We start from the raw sequence: 20,882 nt of genomic DNA, 5'->3' as shown, positions 1-20,882 counted from the left end.
GGACGTTATTATAGGGGGTCAGGACGTTATTATAGGGAGTCAGAACGTTATTATAGGGGGTCAGGACGTTATTATAGGGGGTCAGGATGTTATTATAGGGGTCAGGATGTTATTATAGGGGGTCAGGATGTTATTATAGGGGGTCAGGACGTTATTATAGGGGGGTCAGGATGTTATTATAGGGGTCAGGACGTTATTATAGGGGGTCAGGACGTTATTATAGGGGGTCAGGATGTTATTATAGGGGGTCAGGACGTTATTATAGGGGTCAGGATGTTATTATAGGGGGGTCAGGATGTTATTATAGGGGGGTCAGGACGTTATTATAGGGGGTCAGGATGTTATTATAGGGGTCAGGACGTTATTATAGGGGGTCAGGATGTTATTATAGGGGGGTCAGGACGTTATTATAGGGGGTCAGGACGTTATTATAGGGGGTCAGGATGTTATTATAGGGGTCAGGATGTTATTATAGGGGGTCAGGATGTTATTATAGGGGGTCAGGACGTTATTATAGGGGGGTCAGGATGTTATTATAGGGGTCAGGACGTTATTATAGGGGGTCAGGACGTTATTATAGGGGGTCAGGATGTTATTATAGGGGGTCAGGACGTTATTATAGGGGTCAGGATGTTATTATAGGGGGGTCAGGATGTTATTATAGGGGGGTCAGGACGTTATTATAGGGGGTCAGGATGTTATTATAGGGGTCAGGACGTTATTATAGGGGGTCAGGATGTTATTATAGGGGGGTCAGGACGTTATTATAGGGGGTCAGGACGTTATTATAGGGGGTCAGGATGTTATTATAGGGGTCAGGATGTTATTATAGGGGGTCAGGACGTTATTATAGGGGGGTCAGGATGTTATTATAGGGGTCAGGACGTTATTATAGGGGGTCAGGACGTTATTATAGGGGGTCAGGATGTTATTATAGGGGGTCAGGACGTTATTATAGGGGTCAGGATGTTATAGGGGGGTCAGGATGTTATTATAGGGGGGTCAGGACGTTATTATAGGGGGTCAGGATGTTATTATAGGGGTCAGGATGTTATTATAGGGGGTCAGGATGTTATTATAGGGGGTCAGGACGTTATTATAGGGGGTCAGGACGTTATTATAGGGGGTCAGGATGTTATTATAGGGGGGTCAGGACGTTATTATAGGGGGTCAGGACGTTATTATAGGGGGTCAGGATGTTATTATAGGGGGGTCAGGATGTTATTATAGGGGGTCAGGATGTTATTATAGGGGGGTCAGGATGTTATTATAGGGGGGTCAGGACGTTATTATAGGGGGCCAGGATGTTATTATAGGGGGTCAGGATGTTATTATAGGGGGGTCAGGACGTTATTATAGGGGGTCAGGATGTTATTATAGGGGGGTCAGGACGTTATTATAGGGGTCAGGACGTTATTATAGGGGGTCAGGACGTTATTATAGGGGGGTCAGGATGTTATTATAGGGGGTCAGGATGTTATTATAGGGGGGTCAGGACGTTATTATAGGGGGCCAGGATGTTATTATAGGGGGTCAGGATGTTATTATAGGGGGGTCAGGACGTTATTATAGGGGGTCAGGATGTTATTATAGGGGGGTCAGGACGTTATTATAGGGGTCAGGACGTTATTATAGTGGGTCAGGACGTTATTATAGGGGGGTCAGGATGTTATTATAGGGGGTCAGGACGTTATTATAGGGGGTCAGGACGTTATTATAGGGGGGTCAGGATGTTATTATAGGGGGTCAGGATGTTATTATAGGGGGGTCAGGACGTTATTATAGGGGGCCAGGATGTTATTATAGCGGGTCAGGATGTTATTATAGGGGGGTCAGGACGTTATTATAGGGGGCCTGGACGTTATTATAGGGGGTCAGGACGTTATTATAGGGGGTCAGGACGTTATTATAGGGGGGTCAGGACGTTATTATAGGGGGCCAGGATGTTATTATAGGGGGCCAGGATGTTATTATAGGGGGTCAGGATGTTATTATAGGGGGGTCAGGACGTTATTATAGGGGGGTCAGGACGTTATTATAGGGGGGTCAGGACGTTATTATAGGGGGTCAGGATGTTATTATAGGGGGGTCAGGACGTTATTATAGGGGGGTCAGGACGTTATTATAGGGGGTCAGGACGTTATTATAGAGGGTCAGGACGATATTATAGGGAGGTCAGGATGTTATTATAGGGGGTCAGGATGTTATTATAGGGGGGTCAGGACGTTATTATAGGGGGTCAGGACGTTATTATAGGGGGGTCAGGATGTTATTATAGGGGGTCAGGATGTTATTATAGGGGGGTCAGGACATTATTATAGGGGGTCAGGATGTTATTATAGGGGGTCAGGATGTTATTATAGGGGGGTCAGGACGTTATTATAGGGGGCCAGGATGTTATTATAGGGGGTCAGGATGTTATTATAGGGGGGTCAGGACGTTATTATAGGGGGATCAAAACGTTATTATAGGGTGGTCAGGACGTTATTATATGGGGTCAGGACGTTATTATAGGGGGGTCAGGATGTTATTATAGGGGGGTCAGGACGTTATTATAGGGGGTCAGGACGTTATTATAGGGGGGTCAGGATGTTATTATAGGGGGTCAGGACGTTATTATAGGGGTCAGGACGTTATTATAGGGGGGTCAGGATGTTATTATAGGGGGTCAGGATGTTATTATAGGGGGGTCAGGACGTTATTATAGGGGGCCAGGATGTTATTATAGGGGGTCAGGATGTTATTATAGGGGGGTTAGGACGTTATTATAGGGGGATCAAGACGTTATTATAGGGGGGTCAGGACGTTATTATAGGGGGTCAGGACGTTATTATAGGGGGTCAGGACGTTATTATAGGGGGGGTCAGGATGTTATTATAGGGGGGTCAGGACGTTCTTATAGGGGGTCAGGACGTTATTATAGGGGGGTCAGGACGTTATTATAGGGGGTCAGGACGTTATTATAGGGGGTCAGGATGTTATTATAGCGGGGTCAGGATGTTATTATATGGGGTCATGATGTTATAATAGGGGGTCAGGACGTTATTATAGGGGGTCATGATGTTATAATAGGGGGTCAGGACGTTATTATAGGGGGTCAGAATGTCATTATAGGGGGGTCAGGACGTTATTATAGGGGGTCAGGACGTTATTATATGGGATCATGATGTTATAATAGGGGGTCAGGATGTTATAATAGGGGGTCAGGATGTTATTATAGGGGGGTCAGGACGTTATAGGGGGTCAGGACGTTATTATAGGGGGTCAGGACGTTATTATAGGGAGTCAGGACGTTATTATAGCAGGGTCAGGACGTTATTATAGGGGGTCAGGACGTTATTATAGGAGGGTCAGGACGTTATTATAGGGGGTCAGGACGTTATTATAGGGGGTCAGGATGTTATTATAGCGGGGTCAGGATGTTATTTTATGGGTCATGATGTTATAATAGGGGGTCAGGACGTTATTATAGGGGGTCAGGATGTTATTATAGGGGGTCAGGATGTTATTATAGGGGTCAGGACGTTATTATAGGGGGGTCAGGACGTTATAGGGGATCAAGATGTTATTATAGGGGTCAGGACGTTATTATAGGGGGTCAGGACATTATTATAGGGAGTCAGGACGTTATTATAGCAGGGTCAGGACGTTATTATAGGGGGTCAGGACGTTATTATAGGGGGGTCAGGACGTTATTATAGGGGGTCAGGACGTTATTATAGGGGGTCTGGATGTTATTATAGCGGGTCAGGATGTTATTTTATGGGGTCATGATGTTATAATAGGGGGTCAGGACGTTATTATAGGGGGTCAGGATGTTATTATAGCGGGGTCAGGATGTTATTATATGGGGTCATGATGTTATAATAGGGGGTCAGGACGTTATTATAGGGGGTCATGATGTTATAATAGGGGGTCAGGACGTTATTATAGGGGGTCAGAATGTCATTATAGGGGGTCAGGACGTTATTATAGAGGGGTTAGGACGTTATTATAGGGGGTCAGGACGTTATTATATGGGATCATGATGTTATAATAGGGGGTCAGGATGTTATTATAGGGGGTCAGGATGTTATTATAGGGGGTCAGGACGTTATTATAGGGGGGTCAGGACGTTATAGGGGGTCAGGACGTTATTATAGGGGGTCAGGAAGTTATTATAGGGAGTCAGGACGTTATTATAGCAGGGTCAGGACGTTATTATAGGGGGTCAGGACGTTATTATAGGGGGGTCAGGACGTTATTATAGGGGGTCAGGACGTTATTATAGGGGGTCAGGATGTTATTATAGCGGGGTCAGGATGTTATTATATGGGTCATGATGTTATAATAGGGGGTCAGGATGTTATTATAGGGGGTCAGGATGTTATAGGGGTCAGGACGTTATTATAGGGGGGTCAGGATGTTATAATAGGGGGTCAGGACGTTATTATAAGGGGTCAGAATGTCATTATAGGGGGTCAGGACGTTATTATAGGGGGGTCAGGACGTTATTATAGGGGGTCAGGACGTTATTATATGGGGTCATGATGTTATTATAGAGGGTCAGGATGTTATTATAGGGGGTCAGGATGTTATTATGGGGGGTCAGGACGTTATAGGGGGTCAGGACGTTATTATAGGGGGTCAGGACGTTATTATAGGGGGGTCAGGACGTTATTATAGGAGGGTCAGGATGTTATTATAGGGGGTCAGGATGTTATTATAGGGGGGTCAGGACGTTATTATAGGGGGGTCAGGATGTTATTATAGGGGGGTCAGGACGTTATTATAGGGGGTCAGGATGTTATTATAGGGGGTCAGGACGTTATTATAGGGGGTCAGGATGTTATTATAGGGGGTCAGAACGTTATTATAGGGGGGTCAGGACGTTATAGGGAGTCAGGATGTTATTATAGGGGGGGTCAGGATGTTATTATAGGGGGGTCAGGACGTTATTATAGGGGGGTCAGGACGTTATTATAGGGGGGTCAGGATGTTATTATAGGGGGTAAGGACGTTATTATAGGGGTCAGGACGTTATTATAGGAGGGTCAGGATGTTATTATAGGGGGGTCAGGACGTTATTATAGGGGGGTCAGGATGTTATTATAGGGGGGTCAGGATGTTATTATAGGGGGTCAGGATGTTATTATAGGGGGTCAGGACGTTATTATAGGGGGGTCAGGACTTTATTATAGGGGGACAGGACGTTATTATAGGGGGTCAGGATGTTATTATAGGGGGTCAGGATGTTATTATAGGGGGGGTCAGGACGTTATTATAGGGGGGTCAGGACGTTATAGGGGGTCAGGATGTTATTATAGGGGGGTCAGGATGTTATTACAGGGGGTCAGGACGTTATTATAGGGGGTCAGGACGTTATTATAGGGGGTTAGGACGTTATTATATGGGGTCATGATGTTATTATAGGGGGTCAGGATGTTATTATAGGGGGTCAGGATGTTATTATAGGGGGGTCAGGATGTTATAGGGGGTCAGGACGTTATTATAGGGGGTCAGGACGTTATTATAGGGGGGTCAGGATGTTATTATAGGGGGGTCAGGATGTTATTATAGGGGGGTCAGGATGTTATTATAGGGGGGTCAGGACGTTATTATAGGGGGTCAGGACGTTATTATAGGGGGTCAGGATGTTATTATAGGGGGTCAGGACGTTATTATAGGGGGGTCAGGACGTTATAGGGAGTCAGGATGTTATTATAGGGGGGTCAGGACGTTATTATAGGGGGGTCAGGACGTTATTATAGGGGGTCAGGACGTTATTATAGGGGGGTCAGGATGTTATTATAGGGGGTCAGGAAGTTATTATAGGGGTCAGGACGTTATTATAGGAGGGTCAGGATGTTATTATAGGGGGGTCAGGACATTATTATAGGGGGGTCAGGATGTTATTATAGGGGGTCAGGATGTTATTATAGGGGGTCAGGATGTTATTATAGGGGGGTTAGGATGTTATTATAGGGGTCAGGACGTTATTATAGGGGGTCAGGACGTTATTATAGGGGGTCAGGACTTTATTATAGGGGGGTCAGGACGTTATTATAGGGGGTCAGGATGTTATTATAGGGGGTCAGGATGTTATTATAGCGGGGTCAGGACGTTATTATAGGGGGGGTCAGGACGTTATTATAGGGGGGTCAGGACGTTATAGGGGGTCAGGATGTTATTATAGGGGGTCAGGACGTTATTATAGGGGGGTTAGGACGTTATTATTAGGGGGTCAGGATGTTATTATAGGGGGTCAGGATGTTATTATAGGGGGTCAGGACGTTATTATAGGGGGTCAGGATGTTATTATAGGGGGTCAGGACGTTATTATAGGGGGTCAGGATGTTATTATAGGGGGTCAGGATGTTATTATAGGGGTCAGGACGTTATTATAGGGGTCAGGATGTTATAGGGGGGTCAGGACGTTATTATAGGGGGGTCAGGACGTTATTATAGGGGGTCAGGACTTTATTATAGGGGGTCAGGATGTTATTGTAGGGGATCAGGACTTTATTATAGGGGGTCAGGATGTTGTTATAGGGGGCCAGGACGTTATTATAGGGGGTCAGGACGTTATTATAGGGGGTCAGGACGTTATTATAGGGGGGGCAGGACGTTATTATAGGGGGTCAGGATGTTATTATAGGGAGGTCAGGATGTTATTATAGGGGGTCGGGACGTTATTATAGGGGGTCAGGACGTTATTATAGGGGGATCAGGACATTATTATAGGGGGTCAGGATGTTATTATAGCGGGGTCAGGACGTTATTATAGGGGGTCAGGACTTTATTATAGGGGGTCAGGATGTTATTATAGGTGGTCAGGATGTTATTATAGGGATCAGGACGTTATTATAGGGGGGTCAGGACGTTATTATAGCGGGGTCAGGAGGACGTTATTATAGGGGGGTCAGGACGTTATAGGGGGGTCAGGATGTTATTATAGGGGGGTCAGGATATTATTATGGGGGGTCAGGATGTTATTATAGGGGGTCAGGACGTTATTATAGGGGTCAGGACGTTATTATAGGGGGTCAGGATGTTATTATAGCGGGGTCAGGACGTTATTATAGCGGGGTCAGGAGGACGTTATTATAGGGTGTCAGGACGTTATTATAGGGGGTCAGGATGTTATTATACGGGGTCAGGACGTTATTATAGAGGGGTCAGGAGGACGTTATTATTGGGGGTCAGGATGTTATTATAGCGGGGTCAGTACGTTATTATAGGGGGGTCAGGACGTTATTATAGCGGGGTCAGGAGGACGTTATTATAGGGGGGTCAGGATGTTATAGGGGGGTCAGGATGTTATTATAGAGGGGTCAGGAGGACTTTATTATAGGGGGTCACGATGTTATTATAGCGGGGTCAGGACGTTATTATAGGGGGGTCAGAAAGTTATTATAGGGGGGTCAGGAGGACGTTATTATAGGGGGTCAGGATGTTATTAAAGCGGGGTCAGGACGTTATTATAGGGGGGGGTCAGGACGTTATTATAGGGGGGTCAGGACGTTATTATAGCGGGGTCAGGATGTTAATAAAGCAGGGTCAGGACGTTATTATAGGAGGGGTCAGGACGTTATTATAGGGGGGTCACGATGTTACTGTAGTGGGGTCAGGATGTTATTGTAGGGAGGTCAGGACGTTATTATAGCGGGGTCAGGACGTTTTTATAGGGGGGTCAGGAGTAGGACTTTATTATAGCGGGGTCAGGACGTTATTATAGGGGGGTCAGGATATTATTATAGGGGGTCAGGATGTTATTATAGGGGGTCAGGACGTTATTATAGGGTGGTCAGGATGTTATTATAGGGGGTCAGGGCGTTATTATAGAGGGGTCAGGACTTTATTATAGGGGGTCAGGATGTTATTATAGGGGGTCAGGATGTTATTATAGGGGGTCAGGATGTTATTATAGCGGGGTCAGGACGTTATTAGGGGGGTCAGGATGTTATTATAGCGGAGTCAGGACGTTATTATAGGGGGGTCAGGACGTTATTATAGAGGGGTCAGGAAGATGTTATTATAAGGGGTCAGGATGTTATTATAGTGGGGTCAGGACGTTACTATAGGGGGGTCAGGACGTTATTATAGGGGGATCAGGACGTTATTATAGGGTGTTCATGATGTTATTAAAGCGGGGTCAGGACGTTATTATAGGGGGGTCAGGACGTTATTATAGCAGGGTCAGGACGTTATTATAGGGGGGTTAGGATGTTATTATAGGGGGTTAGGATGTTATTATAGGGGGGTCAGGACGTTTTTATAGCGGGGTCAGGACGTTATTATAGGTGGGTCAGGATGTTATTAAAGCAGGGTCAGGACGTTATTATAGGGGGTCAGGACTTTTTTATAGGGGGGTCAGGACGTTTTTATAGGGGGGTCAGGAGTAGGACGTTATTATAGCGGGGTCAGGACGTTATTATAGGGGGGTCAGGATATTATTATAGGGGGGTTAGGATTTTATTATAGGGGGGTCAGGACGTTATTATATGGGGTCAGGACGTTATTATACGGCTCACGATGTTATTATAGGGGGTCAGGACGTTATTATAGCGGGGTCAGGACGTTTTTATAGGGGGGTCAGGAGTAGGACGTTATTATAGCGGGGTCAGGACGTTATTATAGGGGGGTCAGGATATTATTATAGGAGGGTCAGGATGTTATTATAGGGGGGTCAGGACGTTATTATAGGGTGGTCAGGATGTTATTATAGGGGGTCAGGGCGTTATTATAGGGGGGTCAGGACGTTATTATAGGGGGTCAGGATGTTATTATAGGGGGTCAGGATGTTATTATAGCGGGGTCAGGATGTTATTAGGGGGGTCAGGATGTTATTATAGAGGGTCAGGACGTTATTATAGGGGGGTCAGGACGTTATTATAGAGGGGTCAGGAAGATGTTATTATAAGGGGTCAGGATGTTATTATAGTGGGGTCAGGACATTACTATAGGGGGGTCAGGACGTTATTATAGGGGGATCAGGACGTTATTATAGGGGGTTCATGATGTTATTAAAGTGGGGTCAGGACGTTATTATAGGGGGGTCAGGACGTTATTATAGCAGGGTCAGGACGTTATTATAGTGGGGTTAGGATGTTATTATAGGGGGTCAGGATGTTATTATAGGGGGGTCAGGACGTTTTTATAGCGGGGTCAGGACGTTATTATAGGTGGGTCATGATGTTATTAAAGCAGGGTCAGGACGTTATTATAGGGGGTCAGGACGTTTTTATAGGGGGGTCAGGACGTTTTTATAGGGGGGTCAGGATATTATTATAGGGGGGATAGGATTTTATTATAGGGAGGTCAGGACGTTATTATAGAGGGGTCAGGACGTTATTATACGGCTCAGGATGTTATTATAGGGGGTCAGGACGTTATTATAGGGGGTCAGGATGTTATTATAAAGGGGTCAGGACGTTATTATTAGGGGGGTCAGGATGTTATTATAGGGAGATCAGGATGTTATTATAGGGGGGTCAGGACGTTATTATAGAGGGGTCAGGAAGATGTTATTATAAGGGGTCAGGATGTTATTATAGTGGGGTCAGGACGTTACTATAGGGGGGTCAGGACATAATTATAGGGGGATCAGGACGTTATTATAGCGGGGTCAGGACGTTATTATAAGGGGGTCAGGATGCTATTATAGGGGGTCAGGACGTTATAGCGGGGTCAGGACGTTACTATAGGGGGATCAGGATGTTATTATAGGGGGGTCAGGACGTTATTATAGCGGGGTCAGGAGGACGTTATTATAGGGGGTCAGGACGTTATAGGGGGTCAGGATGTTATAGGGGGGTCAGGATTTTATTATAGGGGGTCAGGACGTTATTATAGGGGTCAGGACATTATTATAGGGGGTCAGGATGTTATAGCGGGGTCAGGATGTTATTATAGCGGGGTCAGGACGTTATTATAGCGGGGTCAGGAGGACGTTATTATAGGGGGTCAGGACGTTATTATAGGGGGTCAGGACGTTATTATATGGGGTCAGGACGTTATTATAGGGGGGTCAGGATGTTATTATAGGGGGTCAGGACGTTATTATAGGGGTCAGGACGTTATTATAGGTGGGTCAGGATGTTATTATAGCGGGGTCAGGACCTTATTATAAGGGGGGTCAGGACCTTATTATAGAGGGGTCAGGAGGACGTTATTATAGGGGTCAGGATGTTATTAAAGCGGGGTTAGGACGTTATTATAGGGGGGTCAGGATGTTATTTTAGGGGGGTCAGGACGTTTTTATAGCGGGGTCAGGACGTTATTATAGGTGGGTCAGGATGTTATTAAAGCAGGGTCAGGACGTTATTATAGGGGGGTCACAATGTTATTGTAAGGGGGTCAGGATGTTATTGTAGGGGGGTCAGGACGTTATTATAGCGGGGTCAGGACGTTATTAAAGGGGGGTCAGGATATTATTATAGGGGGTTAGGATGTTATTATAGGGGGGTCAGGACGTTATTATAGGGGGGTCAGGACGTTATTATAGGGGTCAGGATGCTATTATAGGGGGTCAGGACGTTATTATAGGGGGTCAGGATGTTATTATAAATGGGTCAGGATGTTATTATAGGGGGGTCAGGACGTTATTATAGAGGGGTCAGGATGTTATTATAGGGGGTCAGGACGTTATAGCGGGGTCAGGACGTTACTATAGGGGGATCAGGATGTTATTATAGGGGGGTCAGGACGTTATAGGGGGTCAGGATGTTATAGGGGGGTCAGGATTTTATTATAGGGGGTCAGGACGTTATTATAGGGGTCAGGACATTATTATAGGGGGTCAGGATGTTATAGCGGGGTCAGGATGTTATTATAGCGGGGTCAGGACGTTATTATAGCGGGGTCAGGAGGACGTTATTATAGGGGGTCAGGACGTTATAGGGGGTCAGGATGTTATAGGGGGGTCAGGATTTTATTATAGGGGGTCAGGACGTTATTATAGGGGTCAGGACATTATTATAGGGGGTCAGGATGTTATAGCAGGGTCAGGATGTTATTATAGCGGGGTCAGGACGTTATTATAGCGGGGTCAGGAGGACGTTATTATAGGGGGTCAGGACGTTATTATATGGGGTCAGGACGTTATTATAGGGGGGTCAGGATGTTATTATAGGGGGTCAGGACGTTATTATAGGGGTCAGGACGTTATTATAGGTGGGTCAGGATGTTATTATAGCGGGGTCAGGACCTTATTATAAGGGGGTCAGGACCTTATTATAGAGGGGTCAGGAGGACGTTATTATAGGGGTCAGGATGTTATTAAAGCGGGGTTAGGACGTTATTATAGGGGGGTCAGGATGTTATTTTAGGGGGGTCAGGACGTTTTTATAGCGGGGTTAGGACGTTATTATAGGTGGGTCAGGATGTTATTATAGGGGGGTCACAATGTTATTGTAAGGGGGTCAGGATGTTATTGTAGGGGGGTCAGGACGTTATTATAGCGGGGTCAGGACGTTATTAAAGGGGGGTCAGGATATTATTATAGGGGGTTAGGATGTTATTATAGGGGGGTCAGGACGTTATTATAGGGGGGTCAGGTCGTTATTATAGGGGTCAGGATGTTATTATAGGGGGTCAGGACGTTATTATAGGGGGTCAGGATGTTATTATAAATGGGTCAGGATGTTATTATAGGGGGGTCAGGACGTTATTATAGAGGGGTCAGGAAGATGTTATTATAAGGGGTCAGGACGTTACTATAGGGGGGTCAGGACGTTACTATAGGGGGGTCAGGACGTTATTATAGGGGGTCAGGATGTTATTATAGGGGGGTCAGGATGTTATTATAGGGGGTCAGGACGTTATTATAGGGGTCAGGACATTATTATAGGGGGTCAGGATGTTATTATAGCAGGGTCAGGACGTTATTGTAGCGGGGTCAAGAGGACGTTATTATAGGGGGTCAGGACGTTATAGGGGGGTCAGGACGTTATTATAGAGGGGTCAGGAGGACTTTATTATAGGGGGTCAGGATGTTATTATAGCGGGGTCAGGAGGACTTTATTATAGGGGGTCAGGATGTTATTATAGCGGGGTCAGGACGTTATTATAAGGGGGGTCAGGACGTTATTATAGAGTGGTCAGGAGGACGTTATTATAGGATGTCAGGATGTTATTAAAGCGGGGTCAGGACGTTATTATAGGGGGTCAGGATGTTATTATAGGGGGGTCAGGACGTTTTTATAGCGGGGTCAGGATGTTATTAAAAGGGGGGTCAGGACGTTATTAAAGCGGGGTCAGGATGTTATATGGGGTCAGGATGTTATTATAGGGGGGTCAGGACGTTTTTATAGCGGGGTCAGGACGTTGTTATAGGTGGGTCAGGATGTTATTAAAGCAGGGTCAGGACGTTATTATAGGGGGGTCACAATGTTATTGTAAGGGGGTCAGGATGTTATTGTAGGGGGGTCAGGACGTTATAGCGGGGTCAGGACGTTTTTATTGGGGGGTCAGGAGTAGGACGTTATTATAGCGGGGTCAGGACGTTATTATAAGGTGTCAGGATATTATTATAGGGGGGTTAGGATGTTATTATAGGGGGGTCAGGACGTTATTATTAGGGGGTCAGGATGTTATTATAGGGGGTCAGGATGTTATTATAGGGGTCAGGATGTTATTATAGGGGGTCAGGATGTTATTATAGGGGGTCAGGACGTTATTATAGGGGGTCAGGATGTTATTATAAAGGGGTCAGGACGTTATTATTAGGGGGTTCAGGATGTTATTATAGGGGGATCAGGATGTTATTATAGGGGGGTCAGGACGTTATTATAGAGGGGTCAGGAAGATGTTATTATAAGGGGTCAGGATGTTATTATAGTGGGGTCAGGACGTTACTATAGGGGGGTCAGGACATAATTATAGGGGGTCAGGACGTTATTATAGGGGGATCAGGATGTTTTTATAGGGGGGTCAGGATGTTATTAAAGCGGGGTCAGGACGTTATTATAGGGGGGTCAGGACGTTATTATAGCGGGGTCAGGACGTTATTACAGGGGGTCAGGACGTTATTATAGGGGGTCAGGATGTTATTATAAAGGGGTCAGGACGTTATTATTAGGGGGTTCAGGATGTTATTATAGGGGGATCAGGATGTTATTATAGGGGGGTCAGGACGTTATTATAGAGGGGTCAGGAAGATGTTATTATAAGGGGTCAGGATGTTATTATAGTGGGGTCAGGACGTTACTATAGGGGGGTCAGGACATAATTATAGGGGGTCAGGACGTTATTATAGGGGGATCAGGATGTTTTTATAGGGGGGTCAGGATGTTATTAAAGCGGGGTCAGGACGTTATTATAGGGGGGTCAGGGCGTTATTATAGCGGGGTCAGGACGTTATTACAGGGGGGTCAGGACGTTATTATAGGGGGTCAGGACGTTATTATAGGGGGTCAAGATGTTATTATAGGGGGTCAGGATGTTATTATAGGGGGTCAGGACGTTATTATAGGGGGTCAGGATGTTATTATAGGGGGGTCAGGATGTTATTATAGGGGGATCAGAACATTATTATAGGGGGGTCAGGACGTTATTATAGGGGGATCAGGACGTTATTATAGAGGAATCAGGACGTTATTATAGTGGGGTTAGGACGTTATTATAGGGGGGTCAGGACGTTATTATAGGGGGGTCAGGATGTTGTTATAGGGGGTCGGGACGTTTTTATAGGGGGGTCAGGACTTTATTATAGTGGGGTTAGGACGTTATTATAGGGGGGTCAGGACGTTATTATAGGGGGGTCAGGATGTTGTTATAGGGGGTCGGGACGTTTTTATAGGGGGGTCAGGACTTTATTATAGTGGGGTTAGGACGTTATTATAGGGGGGTCAGGACGTTATTATAGGAGGGTCAGGATGTTGTTATAGGGGGGTCAGGACGTTATTATAGGGGGATCAGGACGTTATTATAGGGGGGTCAGAACGTTATTATAGGGGGGTCAGGACGTTATAATAGCGGGGTCAGGACGTTATTAGAGGGGGGTCAGGACGTTATTACAGGGGGGTCAGGACATTATTATAGGGGGGTCAGGACGTTATTATAGCAGGGTCACTCAGCGCTTGTAGGAATATAGATCCTCCCGGAATTCTTAATGCTGATTGTAAAAAAGTGATGAAAGAATATGAAAATGATGTCACCTGAGACTGCAGATGATGTCAGCAGATGGCGATAAGCCTGATTGGGGGTCTCCCAGTGATGTGATCAGATCAAGAAGCAGCTTCAGTATTATATGATGAAAGGGGTTGTCCATCATGGAACCTCTGCTTAAAGGGAACACTCATCAGAAAATCACCCATTGATTAAATCAGCTTTTTGTAGTAAAAGCATTTTTAAAAAATGTTTGCCAAAGTTTTGTATTAAAAATAAACATTGGAAATCTTGCAATTCTCACTCTGGTCTGATCCTGTGCTAACAGCTGTGTATAAAGGTGTTATCAGTGATTGTACGGGAGGAGGAGGAGGTGAGCTGTGACATCACCTATTGTGAATGTTGGATCCTGTGTTATCTACTGTATATAGAGGTGTTATCAGTCATTGTACAGAAGGAGGAGGAGGTGAGCTGTGATATCACCTATTGTGAATGGTGGATCCTGTGTTATCTACTGTATATAGAGGTGTTATCAGTCATTGTACAGGATGAGGAGGAAGTGAGCTGTGACATCACCTATTTTGAATGGTGGATGCTGTGTTATCTACAGTATATAGAGGTGTTATCAGACATTGTACAGGAGGAGGAGGTGAGCTATGACATCACCTATTGTGAATGGTGGATCCTGTGTTATCAGCTGTATATAGAGGTGTTATCAGTCATTGTACAGGAGGAGGAGGAGGTGAGCTGTGACATCACCTATTGTGAATGGTGGATCCTGTGTTATCAGTCATTGTACAGGAGGAGAAGGAGGTGAGCTGTGACATCACCTATTGTGAATAGTGGGTCCCCTGTGTCATCTACTGTATATAGAGGTGTTATCAGTCATTATACAGGAGGAGGAAGAGGTGAGCTGTGATATCACCTATTGTGAATGGTGGATCCTGTGTTATCTACTGTATATAGAGGTGTTATCAGTCATTGTACAGGATGAGGAGGTGAGCTGTGATATCTGTAACGGGTCTGGGAGGCGGAACCTCTGAGCAACTATACAAGGGGGCGGCCCTTGTAAGGAAGCGGGTGGCGCCCAGGGAAGACGGGCAGGTAGTCACAGCAAGTGACAGGGACAGTCTCTGGGAAAACGGGCAGGTGGTCACGGCAAGTGACCGGGACAGTCTCTGGGTAAACGGGCAGGTGGTCACGGCAAGTGACCGGGACAGTCTCTGGGTAAACGGGCAGGTGGTCACGGCAAGTGACCGGGACAGTCTCTTGACAGGCGGGTGGTCACGGCAAGTGACGGCAGAGCCTCCAGGTAGGCAAGCAGGCTGGTAGCAGGTGGACGCTCCCAGGTGAGCGGGCAAGAGTCTCTGGACAGGCAGGTGGTCACAGCACGTGACGGCGGAGCCTCCAGGTAGGCTAGCAGGCAGGTAGCAGGTGAGCGCTCCCAGGTGAGCGGGCAAGAGTCTCTGGACAGGCTGGTGGTCACAGCACGTGACGGCGGAGCCTCCAGGTAGGCTAGCAGACAGGTAGAAGGTGAGCGCTCCCAGGTGAGCGGGCAGGAGTCTCTGGAATGGCAGGTGGTCACAGCACGTGACGGCGGAGCCTCCAGGTAGGCTAGCAGGCAGGTAGCAGATGTGCGCTCCCAGGTGAGCGAGCAGACGGATCCATAGACAGACTGGTAGGGCTGGTAGGCAGACTGTCGGACCGCAGGAATAGTAGCAGGTTGACACGAGACAGGCAGGTATCAGACAGGAAGCTGGCAGGAAACTGGCAGGTAACTGGCAGGTAACTGGAAACGGGACCTGAGGGCTGAAGCAGAGTGATGAACTGTGCTACAACATTGCTCGGGCACCTCCATTTTGGAGGAGGTGCCTTATATATGGTGAAGTCCTCCGGCCATTGGCCGGGGACTCCTTAGGACGGCGCGCGCGGCCCCTTTAAGAGAGGGGGAGCGCGCGCGCCCTAAGCACCGTGGCCGGGAAGGGGCGCGCGCTGCTAGCAGAGCGGGAGGAAGACGCCGGGCACGGAGCGGAGAGGTGAGGGGAACAGCGTCCCTGCCTAGCAGGGGGCAGGGACGCCAACGCTACAATATCACCTATTGTGAATGGTGGATCCTGTGTTATCTACTGTATATAGAGGTGTTATCATTCATTGTACAGGAGGAGGAGGTGAGCTGTGATATCACCTATTGTGAATGGTGAATCCTGTGTTATCTACTGTATATAGAGGTGTTATCAGTCATTGTACAGGAGGAGGAGGTGAGTTGTGATATCACCTATTGTGAATGGTGGATCCTGTGTTATCTACTGTATATAGAGGTGTTATCAGTCATTGTACAGGAGGAGGAGGTGAGTTGTGACATCACCTATTGTGAATGGTGGAACCTGTGTTATCTACTGTATATAGAGGTCTTATCAGTCATTGTACAGGAGGAGGAGGTGAGTTGTGATATCACCTATTGTGAATGGTGGATCCTGTGTTATCTACTGTATATAGAGGTGTTATCAGTCATTGTACAGGAGGAGGGGGTGAGAAGTTGACGCGCCCCCTGGGCCTGTGCTGTGCAGGGGATACCCGGAGCCGGATCGCTGGGGGTTGTAGTCCTCCGTGGCTGTGACCCGGTCCGTGCCCAGGGCGGTCAAACCAGTGGCAGTCTGAGTGTGATAACAAATGTCCGACTACGCCACCCGTGGATTGCGGTCAGTGGGGACCGCCGCTGCGCTGCAGACCGCTGAGGCTGATGTTGTATGCGCAGCCAAGTATGGGATAACTCCCCACGGGAGAAGTATTGCCTCAGGGCAGCTAGTGTGGATGATGAGAGTAATGGTGTGAGCGTCCCAGTACTGATGGTGCTGGTGCGGCGATGAAACACAGAGACATGTGGTGCAGTTCAGGGTCTTTACTGATGGAATAAAGCAGACCCTCCCGGGAGTACTGGTTAGCAGTAGGGGCCTGGTCAGTCTGTAAGCACGTAGGATCTCCCCTGGCCAGGTGGAGTTGTAGGCCTCCCCGACTATCTGCACTCTTTCCTGGCTACCTTGCTCTATGCGGGTAGAAGTAGCCCAAGTCCCTGAGTATACCGTATGGTGCTCACCCGTATGGCCGGTGACTTGGGGCCTTCTGTTAGCCTCCGCTCCACGACGGCGGTGCTGGTCCCTTGCTTGTGACTGAGCCTCCGGGCTTCTAAGGCCAGAGGACATGGAATCCCCTGCCGGTTGGATTCTGCTGCTGGACCTGGATGTCCCCACAGCCTCGGACTCCGTGTCCGGGTTTAGTGTCTTCAGCCAAGGCGAGCTTTCTAGCTTCCAGCCTCTGGCACTCGCTCCTGCTCCTACAGAGCTCCTGGTTCTTGCTTTCCCTCTCCAGGCTCTGACTCCCAGACTCTGACTACGTCTCTGTCTGGGACTTCACTCCAGGCTCTGACTGACCTAATCCCGCCCCAGACCCAGTTTATAAGGGCAGATTCCTCCCCTCCCAGGTCTGGGTGGGCCGTGTTGCATGCTTAGGGCTCCTGACCAGAGAAACCTCCCACTTGCTCTCAGACATAATATTTCTATTACTGTGGCAACCAGACCACTGGGGTGCCACATTGTGACATCGCCTATTTTGATTGGTGGATGCTGTGTTATCTACAGTATATAGAGGTGCTATCAGACATTGTACAGGAGGAGGAGGTGAGCTGTGACATCACCTATTGTGAATGGTGGATCCTGTGTTATCAGCTGTATATAGAGGTGTTATCAGTCATTGTACAGGAGGAGGAGGAGGTGAGTTGTGATATCACCTATTGTGAATGGTGGATCCTGTTTAATCTACTGTATATAGAGGTGTTATCAGTCATTGTACAGGAGGAGGAGGAGGTGAGCTGTGATATCACCTATTGTGAATGGTGGATCCTGTTTAATCTACTGTATATAGAGGTGTTATCAGTCATTGTACAGGAGGAGGAGGTGAGCTGTGATATCACCTATTGTGAATGGTGGGTCCCCTGTGTTATCTACTGTATATAGAGATGTTATCAGACATTGTACAGGAGGAGGAGGAGGAGGTGAGCTGTGACATCACCTATTGAGAATGGTGGATCCTGTGTTATCTACTGTATATAGAGGTGTTATCAGTCATTGTACAGGAGCTGTGACATCACCTATTGTGAATGGTGGATCCTGTGTTATCTACTGTATATAGAGGTGTTATCAGTCATTATACAGGAGGAGGAGGTGAGCTGTGACATCACCTATTGTGAATGGTGGATCCTGTGTTATGTACTGTATATAGAGGTGTTATCAGTCATTGTACAGGAGGAGGAGGAGGTGAGCTGTGATATCACCTATTGTGAATGGTGGATCCTGTTTAATCTACTGTATATAGAGGTGTTATCAGTCATTGTACAGGAGGAGGAGGTGAACTGTGATACCACCTATTGTGAATGGTGGATCCTGTGTTATCTCCTGTATATAGAGGTGTTATCAGTCATTGTACAGGAGGGGGAGGAGGAGAGCTGTGACATCACCTATTGTGAATGGTGGATCCTGTGTTATCTACTGTATATAGAGGTGTTATCAGTCATTGTACAGGAGGAGGAGGTGAGCTGTGATATCACCTATTGTGAATGGTGGGTCCCCTGTGTTATCTACTGTACATAGAGGTGTTATCAGACATTGTACAGGAGGAGGAGGAGGAGGTGAGCTGTGACATCACCTATTGAGAATGGTGGATCCTGTGTTATCTACTGTATATAGAGGTGTTATCAGTCATTGTACAGGAGCTGTGACATCACCTATTGTGAATGGTGGATCCTGTGTTATCTACTGTATATAGAGGTGTTATCAGTCATTATACAGGAGGAGGAGGTGAGCTGTGACATCACCTATTGTGAATGGTGGATCCTGTGTTATGTACTGTATATAGAGGTGTTATCAGTCATTGTACAGGAGGAGGAGGAGGTGAGCTGTGACATTGCCTATTGTGAATGGTGTACAGATGTTATCAGTCTGTGTCTGATAATGAGCCTGATGAAAATTCTTCCTGGAAGGAAGCGTGAGTCTAAAATAACCATCAGTGTAAAAATAGCTTGGATTACTCATTTTGTTTATTGAATAAAAATTATGGTATGGAAAAAAAACATTGCCAAAAATGAAAAGAAAAATCATATAAAACAAAAACATGATGGCACATTCCCTTTTATCATCTGATCAGGAAGTATCTCAGTCCTCAGTGATGTAAGCAGATGAACTGAGCCTCATGTCATCTTCTCAAGAGGAGCTAAGTGATGCTATTTAATTAAGAAGCGTTTTGATGATCTCATTTGACAAGGAAGGAGACTCGTGATGTCATAGGATTATTTTGCACAGTGGACTTTACAGCACTCCTGCCTTTAGCAAAAAAGTTACGTCTCCTTTCTGAGTTCAAACAATGAGATTTGCTAATATTCTCCACCTTCTGCTATTCAGCAAATAATCCACAAGAAGAAATTGACTAAATATCTGTTTGGACACAATTACAAGCAAGCTCCATTAACGTAAAATTTCTTTTTATCTCTATAGATGACTCAGTGCTGATTCTTAATACAAGGGAATCTAAAGCTTCACAGAGCTCCGCAATGACCAATGTCCTGTACCCATCACCTATGAAGAACTCAACCTGTGAGGTCAGTACATAAACATATATACTTCACTCTATGTACAAGAATATAACTACTATAACACTGCCCCCTATGTACAAGAATATAACTGCTATAATACTGCTCCTATGTACAAGAATATAACTACTATAATACTGCTCCTATGTACAAGAATATAACTACTATAATACTGCCCCCTATGTACAAGAATATAACTACTATAATACTGCTCCTATGTACAAGAATATAACTACTATAATACTGCTCCTATGTACAAGAATATAACTACTATAATACTGCCCCTATGTACAAGAATATAACTACTATAATACTGCCCCCTATGTACAAGAATATAACTGCTATAATACTGCTCCTATGTACAAGAATATAACTACTATAATACTGCTCCTATGTACAAGAATATAACTACTATAATACTGCCCCTATGTACAAGAATATAACTACTATAATACTGCCCCCTATGTACAAGAATATAACTACTATAATACTGCTCCTATGTACAAGAATATAACTACTATAATACTGCCCCTATGTACAAGAATATAACTACTATAATACTGCTCCTATGTACAAGAATATAACTACTATAATACTGCCCCCTATGTACAAGAATATAACTACTATAATACTGCCCCCTATGTACAAGAATATAACTGCTATAATACTGCCCCCTATGTACAAGAATATAACTACTATAATACTGCCCCTATGTACAAGAATATAACTACTATAATACTGCTCCATATATACAAGAATATAACTACTATAATACTGCTCTCTATGTACAAGAATATAACTACTATAATACTGCCCCTATGTACAAGAATATAACTACTATAATAATGCCCCCTATGTACAAGAATATAACTGCTATAATACTGCCCCCTATGTACAAGAATATAACTACTATAATACTGCCCCCTATGTACAAGAATATAACTACTATAATACTGCCCCCTATGTACAAGAATATAACTGCTATAATACTTCCCCCTATGTACAAGAATATAACTACTATAATACTGCTCCTATGTACAAGAATATAACTACTATAATACTGCCCCCTATGTACAAGAATATAACTACTATAATACTGCTCCTATGTACAAGAATATAACTACTATAATACTGCCCCCTATGTACAAGAATATAA

At 45.7% G+C, this 20,882-nt stretch overlaps 1 protein-coding gene across 1 annotated transcript in view; it reads left to right on the top strand.

Annotated features, from left to right (window-relative positions):
• ALK (ALK receptor tyrosine kinase) overlaps positions 1-20,882 on the top strand; it is a 1,279,208-nt gene that overhangs the window by 1,050,101 nt on the left and 208,225 nt on the right. The window contains exon 8 of the mRNA XM_073671793.1: positions 19,632-19,735. Coding sequence (XP_073527894.1) covers positions 19,632-19,735 — 104 coding nt within the window. The remainder of the gene's footprint in view (positions 1-19,631; positions 19,736-20,882) is intronic.

The sequence above is a fragment of the Phyllobates terribilis genome, unplaced genomic scaffold (genome assembly GCF_046119375.1).
Source record: "Phyllobates terribilis strain yellow unplaced genomic scaffold, ASM4611937v1 Scaffold_3__8_contigs__length_932513732, whole genome shotgun sequence".
In the NCBI taxonomy this organism is placed as follows: domain Eukaryota; kingdom Metazoa; phylum Chordata; class Amphibia; order Anura; family Dendrobatidae; genus Phyllobates; species Phyllobates terribilis.
Note: the sequence above shows the minus strand (reverse complement) of the source record. Positions and strands in the feature narration are given on the sequence as shown.